This window comes from Nicotiana sylvestris, chromosome 3, assembly GCF_000393655.2.
Source record: "Nicotiana sylvestris chromosome 3, ASM39365v2, whole genome shotgun sequence".
NCBI classification, from domain to species: Eukaryota; Viridiplantae; Streptophyta; class Magnoliopsida; order Solanales; family Solanaceae; genus Nicotiana; species Nicotiana sylvestris.
The window spans coordinates 185,457,093-185,465,703 of NC_091059.1; the positions used below are offsets into that span (position 1 = coordinate 185,457,093).

The window sequence follows — 8,611 nt, forward strand, 5'->3', positions numbered from 1 at the left end:
TGTCTTTATTGAAAGAATTACAAAAAAATACACATGACTTTACACCATAACAAAAAATGACTCGTATTTTTAAGTTTTACCCTACCTAGCCTATATTGTATATATTCTGAAAGCATTAGCAAATCAAAATCTGTGTTCTTATAACCATTGCTTCTAAAAGCTATGGAGTTAAATCTCACGACTATTGCTTTCACTCTCTCTTCTTCTTATAGCTTCTACATATGCTTCAAGGGGCCGTATATTTTCTGCTTCTCCCCCTGTTTGCAATGTTAGAAAATTGAAGAGTAGAAGTCCACCATTGGAGGCCATTCAAAGTTTTGCTTTCGAAAATAGGATTTTTTGAGTTTGTTAGTTGTTTGGATTGGGTGTTGTTCCAATTGATTGAAAATATCAAAGGAGTTCAAAATTTAAATTTGAAGAGATTTGGAGTAGATTTGAGCAATATTTGAGTTAAAGTTCAGAAAAAACGCAAGGTAGAAGACGAAGTCAGTTTTTTTGTATAATAGTGTATATGAGTGTATAACCACATCTTATACACTATTATACACTTTTATACAAACATCTGTAGACGAATTTCTTCCACAATTTTCAGTTACAATTCTTGTTCAAAACCAGTTCAAATCTCCATTAAATGACTTCAAGTTTTATATACAACCTCCTTATACTATTTCTAACAAGTCTAAATAACATCCACTCTAAATTTCTCGCAAAATCAAATTCGAAATTTAAACCCACATATTTTAGCTTGTTAAAAATCTAAATTTCACCATCCAAATGGATTTGGTTTGTTGAACTAATATTTGCGTCACAGTTACTGATTCAAAAATTTACTTAAAAGCTTGAGCAATCATTTTTAAAAATTAAATAGCAATTTTGAAAATCTATTGGAGTTGAATGTTGGGTATTAGCCTATTATTTGTGGGCTAGTCGGTTGTAAATTGAAATATGAGCTATAAAGTTAAAAAGTAGGGAGTGAAGTTGTTATTATGTGAAATTTTTCCTTAAATAAATGCCAAATATAGAAACCACGTTAAAATTAAAAACAAAATTGATTAGTGTTTTGAAAATATTAATAGTCTAAATTACAATTAAATTGAAATCGATTAATTCGAGAGCTAGATTAAACCCAAAAGAGCTGATATTCGAAGAAAGTCAAAAACACATGGTTAATAGCGTGTTTGGCCAAGCTCTTTTTGGCCAAAAACAATTTTGGCAAAAAATTGAGGTGTTTGGCCAAATTTTTGAAAGGAAAAAAGTGCTTTTGATGAGAAACAGAAAAAAATAGTTTCTTTTCAAAAAAACACTTTTTTGAGAAACATTTTTGAGAAAAATACACTTAAAAGCAGTTTTTTAAAGCTTGACCAAATACTAATTGTTGCTCAGAAGTGATTTTCAAACTAATTAGCCAAACACAAATTGTTTTTTACAAAAAGTACTTTTGAAAAAAATATTTTTTAAAATAAATTAATTTTTGGGGCTTGACCAAACGGGATATAACTCTACGCGTATGTCAATCTCAGACTGTAGGTCCGTACCTGTATACAGAAATAAATTCCAATTAAATTCTAAAATGAAAATAATAATAATAGGAAAAGGCAGAGTTCTGTGGCTTTGGATTCTTCTAGCAGATCGTGCCTGCCAGCTTTCTCTTACGACCTCTCCCCACCCAACCACCTCATCTCTTTTTTCACTATATTTTTTTCCTATTTCTTTTTCAATTTTCTTCTTTATTTATAAACTACTTCTAATAATATTATAAAGGAAATTAGCCGAAATAAAAATAGGAAAGTTCTGACAAAGCCTTTCTGTTCCCGAGCTGAAACTTGGGTTTTTGTGTGACTGGGTGCCTTGGTAGTGGTGGTGGAGAGACTCTTTGAGGACTGTGACTGAGGAGGAGAAAACGCCGCCGTAAAGATGAGGTTACAGCTACTGCCGGTGGTGGCGCTGCCGCTACTCATCGGCATTCTATTCTATGGTCCTAGCTATGCCATTGCCGACACAGATCCGAATGACGGTCAGCTATTCTCTCATTGCTTTTAATCATTTTTATTTATTATCTCTATCTGTTTGTGTATATGCTTAGTCAGCTGATGCATCATTAATGAAGACTGATTGATTTGGAAAGTAATGGCTAAGACTGAACTCAGCAACCGTGCAAAGTCGTTACTTTCTTCACCTGAATATATTGTCTAATGACTTAGATGCGTAAAACTGAAAAGTTTCTTGTCGATCAAGGCTTAAATCAGTTAGAGGAAGCTCTCTTGGATTCTTATTGTGTTTCCTTATTGTATGCATTGTGGCCTTGTCGGTGGACTTGTAATATTGTTGAATATTTGCATTATTACGTTCATTCATTCTGGATTGACTGATTTGCTTTTTTCGCCCAAGCATTACTCCAGAAGATTTTATTTCTTCTGCTTGGAAGGGACAGGGTAGTGGTGGTGGGCTGCAACGAAACAGGGAGGTTAAAGTTGATCAAGAACTTAATGAAACTTTAAAAAGACTGTTGTTCCATGATAATACAAAATGTTTCACTTCTTAATGGCTTGATTAAGGCACATACTGCGTTCTACCATGCTTGTTCATATGTCTTGTAGATACACCATTCATTAACAGTTTGTCCAACAGTTTTCTTTCGTTAATCAAAATATACAATTTCTTTTGAACATTATAAGAATTCTGTTGACAGACAAATATGCCATGGATTTCAGTCTAACTTTGCTGGTAGCTCTTTGATTTTCAGCTTCTGCTCTGAGAGTTATGTATGGCGCCCTAAATTCACCTGGTCAGCTAACAAAATGGACAGCCAATGGTGGTGATCCCTGTGGAGAGTCCTGGAAAGGCATTACTTGCTCAGGCAATAATAGAGTTACTGAAATGTGGGTTTCTGTCTTCCTTATTGCCTTATTTTTAATTATGGTAACATGATCCTTATTGCCTTTTCTTTTTTTTGGATAAGTGGTTTCTGTTTTCCTTCTTTATCTTCGTCATCATGTTTTTACAACCTCTTGGAATTGTTTGCTTGGGGATTTCTGATGGCTACTTACTTTTGGTTTTCCTTCAGCAAGTTATCAGGTCTTCAACTCTCTGGTTCACTGGGTTACCAGCTAGCAAGTCTTACATCTGTGACTAATTTGTAAGATAAATGGCCTTCAATAATGTTCTCGTAGATGTCTCTTCGATTTATATCAAATCCTTATACATGTTTATTCCTTGTGGATTTTGCAGTGACATAAGCAATAACAATTTGGGAAACCAGTTACCTTATCAGCTGCCTCCGAATGTGCAAAGATTGTATGTCTTATAGTATATTATCGTCATTCCAGACTGTTTTTTCCACTTCTCTTTCTTAAACGTGCCGTGTAATGCAGGAATCTTGCTGGCAATGGTTTTAATGGTGGCCTGCCATATTCAATTTCACAGATGACTTCCCTCCGATACTTGTATGTAAAATGTTTGAATTTGAGTGCGATTTATTTCCAGCAGTAAGCTTTTATCTGAGGTTAAGCTTGTCAATGACTTTCTGCAATATTTGCATCTGGCTGTAGAAATGTCAGTCATAATCAAATTCAAGGACAAGTGACTGTTGCATTCGACTCTCTGTCTTCTCTCAACACATTGTAAGGCCTATCTTCTTCTCATGCCATTTCTTGAGTGTTTTAACATTACCATTTTGGGGCCTTATATGAGGTGTCGTGGGTAAAACATGCCATTCTTAGCTCATTAACATAAGCTCTTTTTCCCATCTGAGTTATTTGTTGCCTAGGGATAGAAAGTCAATATCATGAAAATAGTATCTGATCTTTGTTCTGATCTGTAAAGTTATGTGGTTGTACGGATTGAGCTGAGTAATGTGGCTGAATACATTTTGATGTATTATTAAGCCAAGTATTAGAAGCCCAGTATGACTAGCTAATCATTCTTTGTTGCATATTTTTTGATTGATTAATCTTTATGCTTCAGGGATTTCTCATTCAATGCAATGACAGATAATCTTCCTCAAAGCTTCAAGGCACTGACTAGTATGAACAAAATGTGAGATGGTATTTTTATGCTTCATCCTTGTAGACAATTGGTTGAGTCCTTCAATGATTGAAGTTTACATGTTGAATTATGCAGGTATTTGCAGAACAACCAGTTCACAGGAACTATTGATGTCCTAGCCAATCTTCCTCTTGACGATCTGTGAGTTTTGAGTCCGTGCTTCTTTTTGTATATTATCTCTGATGTTTTATCTTATTTATAGAGTTTCAGTAAGCATCAGTTGACAGTCATGCTTATTCCTTTATGCTTTAGGAATGTCGAAAACAATCGTTTTACGGGCTGGGTACCTGATCAGTTGAAAGGGTTCGTGAAGTAAGTATCTAATGTTGAAGTAATTGGTTTTAATCTTCAAATTTATTTCGAAAGTAGTTTCTGGATTATTCAGGCCTTTATCACTTTTGTAACAGATCAAATGGTAATTCATGGAACTCAGGACCTGCACCCCCTCCTCCACCTGGCACACCCCCTGGAAGCAGGCTTAATCGGCACCACAAATCTGGAGGCAACAATAGTCCTTCTGGTAGTGGTGGCAGTGGTGGTGATGGTGGTGGTAAATCAGGGATAGGAGGTGGAGCCATTGCAGGCATAGTGATATCCATTCTAGTTGTTGGGGCAATTGTAGCATTCTTTGTTATCAAGAAGAGATCGAGACGGTCATCGACGGACATCGAAAAACATGATAATCAGCCATTTGCTCCTCTTGCTTCACAGGAAGTACAAGGTACTCACTCCTATTAGACCCTGTTATGGTCTCTGTGATTGTTATTTAATCATGAAACATAACAATCAATCATAGTATCATTAGTCTCTTTCAACTGCTTGAGAAGGTGTACCTGCTGCATAAAAAGAACACTTTCTGTAGTGAATTTGGGAAATCAACCTCAACATTGTGCTTGATCACTACCTATTTAGTGTTCATAGATTTTAAGTGGTGTATTACTAATAGTTGTTCAAAATTTAGCCAGCTACTGCTGTTGATATAGGAGAAAAAAACCAACACAGGAACAAACTTTACCATCAAAATGTAAAACTGCACAGATGTGGCAGGTCCTGTCTTCCGAGGAAACAAAACTTTGTAGTTACTAAATATTCCAAGAACTTAATTGTAGAATCCGAACTGATGTTTAGATTCTGACGTTTACCTGTTGAAGCTGACAGTGGGATAAAAAGAAAACTTCAGTTTTATGTTCTCTTTCAGTGGATCTGGTCCTATGCTTGTTCTCAAGATTTATAAGTCAGCCCTCTTGATGGTTTGACTTCCTATGAAACTAACACTCTTCAGAAATCTAGTTGACCTTCATAGAACAACTATTGATTCAAATGCAACTCTCAGCTAATTGAAGAATCATATTCATGTGCATAGCTGGAAAAATCATTTTTCCCATTCTAACCCATTGTATGCCAACAACCAAATTCATCTCTTTGCAAATTGCAATTCTTTGGGTTTCTCAATTTTATCAGTCAGTTGGTGGGTTCATAATTATGCCTTTTAAGCCTCATCTCACTTCCGTATCTCATTAATCTGAGTCTGGTCATGCATTTGGCTGTTTGTTTCCTTTGCTGTCTGGATATTTGGTTCATTGTCCTTCTTTGGCTGCAGAGATGAAAACTAATCAAGCGTCCTCTGCACCAAGTGTGAAAACATTTGAAGCTCCTGCTGTAGTAAATCTAAGACCTCCACCTATTGAACGTCACAAGTCATTTGATGAAGATGATATAGCAGCAAAACCAATTGTCCCACCCAAGAAAGTCAATACAGCTAAAATAAATGCTAGACAATATTCAATTGCGGACCTACAGATGGCTACTGATAGCTTCAGTGTTGATAACCTTATTGGTGAGGGATCCTTTGGGCGTGTTTATCGGGCTCAATTCGATGATGGAAAGGTATGTTTTCTCGCTTATGACTGACTAATTATGAAAAGAAAACGTTTGTCTTTAACTGAATATGGATGTCATATCATGAATTGATTTTGTGCTGGTAATGAAGCAAGACAGTTGAAACGGCAGATAAATGTTCGATAAGAAAAATACCTATGAATTGAAAAAAAGAAGAGCAGTTTGATAACAAAACAAAAAAAAATTATTTAGTTGAAGAGTTATGTTTGCTCAAAACTTTTGTTTTGAAGATACTATCATCTATGCCTGTGTAACTGAACCATCTTCATAAGTTCCTTTCTAATTTTGAGTTGCCACAGGTTCTTGCTGTCAAGAAAATCAACTCTTCTGCACTCCAGAATCCTGAAGATTTTCTCGATATAGTTTCTGAGATATCCGGGCTGCATCATCCAAATGTAACTGAGCTGGTCGGATATTGTTCAGAGCATGGGCAGCACCTGCTGGTTTATGAATTCCACAAAAATGGTGCTCTCCATGATTTCCTGCATCTGTCAGATGAGGAAAGCAAGCCACTAACGTGGAATAACCGAGTCAAGATTGCACTGGGCACAGCAAGAGCATTAGAGTGAGTTTTCATGATCTACAAAAAATATCTGATGCCATTTTAATAATGTTCATGGAGCTTGTAGCTAAGTTTCATTTTTCCTTTGTGTCTTTGGTTGAAGTGTTAGTCTCTATTATAGATCTTCTGGTATGTGTAGTTGACAATTATGAAGTTTCTTTTTTGGTGGAGGGGGGAGATAAAATAGAAAAGACCATGTTATGAAATGTTAATTAAAACGTAGTTATTTTCTTTTGGTTGGTTTTTTTTTTGGGGGGGGGGGGAGGGGGAGGGGGAGTTTGCATTTGAAAACATGTACAGAGCAACCCATTGTCCCTGGGTTTACATCAGACTTGGTGCCTTATTATGAAGGCCACTATAGTTCATATTTCTTAAACATGATATTTATCAACCCCCCAAAAAAAAAAATCTTAAACATCAGTAGGCGCGCATGAAGAAGCTTCATCATCTGAACATTAAAAAATAGAATGTATGTCGCCAGCCATTATTTAGCCACCATGTTGAATATGCTAATCTTTCTGTCTTCTTCTCAAGTTTCTTGACTAGCTAAAATAAGCATCCTTTGCAGGTATCTGCATGAAGTTTGTTCACCGTCTGTGGTTCACAAGAATATCAAATCTGCAAATATTTTACTTGATGCAGAACTCAATCCTCATCTATCAGACTGTGGATTGGCAAGTCTTATCGCTGATGTGGATCAGGTAGCTTGAGCTCCTTGCTTTAGGATTCCTTGCTAGGTGTTTTTTGTTGGATATTGCAATATCTTCTAATGTAAGAATGTGGATTCTGATTGACTAATGCACATGCATAAGGGTACTCATGCACTATGTTGCTCAGACTCTCCGAAGACATCGTCGGGTGCGTATCGGATCCTCCAAAAGTAGTGCATTTTTGGAGGATTTGAGACGGGTACGACAGCATTTTGGAGAGTCCCTGCAACATAGCTTCCTATATGCCTGTATTTGCATCCTCTTTGAATATTCATCTGTCCTTGGAGAAAAGAAAACAGAAATTCTATTCAGATCTTAAATATAGTTTATTCACGGTAACATTTGTATAGAAGGAATACTCTTTACAATGAACTATCGAATATCAAAATAGAAGGAATACTCTTTACCATCTTAAAAATAAGATTTGACTCATAAGCTGAGAAGTATCCACTAGTCTTTAGCAGGTGTCTTATTTCCTGCCTCTATCCTTTCAGTTGGTATAGATTTTTCATCATAAAACCAGTTTCCTGAAATCTTATATCGAACTCTTCTTGCAGGCACTGAACCATAATACAGGATCTGGATATGGTGCACCCGAGGTTGCTATGTCTGGGCAGTTTACCATAAAGAGTGACGTGTACAGCTTTGGAGTGGTTATGTTAGAACTTCTTACCGGACGAAAACCTTTTGATGGGTAATGTTATTTAGCACCCCATCATATTATCTAAATTTCTTGAAGAAGCAAGATGAAAATTTAGAGCTTTTCAAAATTTTCAGCATGTGTTATGTTCTTTTAATGCAGCGGTAGATCAAGATCTGAACAATCTCTAGTTAGATGGGCAACACCTCAGCTGCATGACATTGATGCCCTGGCTAAGATGGTTGATCCAGCACTCGAGGGGCTCTATCCTGTTAAATCTTTATCACGCTTTGCTGATGTAATAGCTCTCTGTGTCCAGGTAATATTTCGAACTGGAAGCGAGTGTGCTTCATAGATCTGCTTTTAGTTTTCATTAATCTAGCTGAATCACTCAACATTATCTCAATGTACCTCTTATTTTCGTGGCAGCCTGAGCCCGAGTTCAGGCCACCTATGTCAGAAGTGGTTGAAGCATTAGTTAGGCTAGTGCAACGAGCAAACATGAGCAAGAGGACATTTGGTGTTGATCAGGCTAGTCCAAGGGGTGAAGCAGATGCTCAGGACTATGAACCATAGTTTCCATGCGACGTTGAATACTCAGCATGATGCCTATTCTAACACACGTGGAGGTGTCTTTTTTTTTCTATTCTTTGCGTTTATGAGAAACAACTGATCCTGTTGTTTTGCAGACTTGGGGTGTGTTGTACCAATACGAGATGCTAAAATCTGTTCATAGTGCATAATTTATTTTTTCCA

General features: G+C 36.5%; 1 protein-coding gene across 1 annotated transcript; it reads left to right on the top strand.

Moving 5' to 3' along the window:
• Positions 1-1,787: 1,787 nt before the first annotated feature.
• On the top strand, positions 1,788-8,611 carry LOC104243065 (protein STRUBBELIG-RECEPTOR FAMILY 6-like). The gene is made up of 16 exons (XM_009798191.2): positions 1,788-2,014; positions 2,744-2,879; positions 3,065-3,136; positions 3,229-3,294; positions 3,372-3,443; positions 3,549-3,620; positions 3,964-4,035; positions 4,120-4,185; positions 4,297-4,356; positions 4,452-4,765; positions 5,645-5,931; positions 6,243-6,508; positions 7,074-7,206; positions 7,773-7,909; positions 8,018-8,174; positions 8,285-8,611. The coding sequence occupies exons 1-16, from the start codon at positions 1,915-1,917 to the stop codon at positions 8,429-8,431; spliced, it is 2,157 nt and encodes a 718-aa protein (XP_009796493.1). The 5' UTR covers positions 1,788-1,914; the 3' UTR covers positions 8,432-8,611.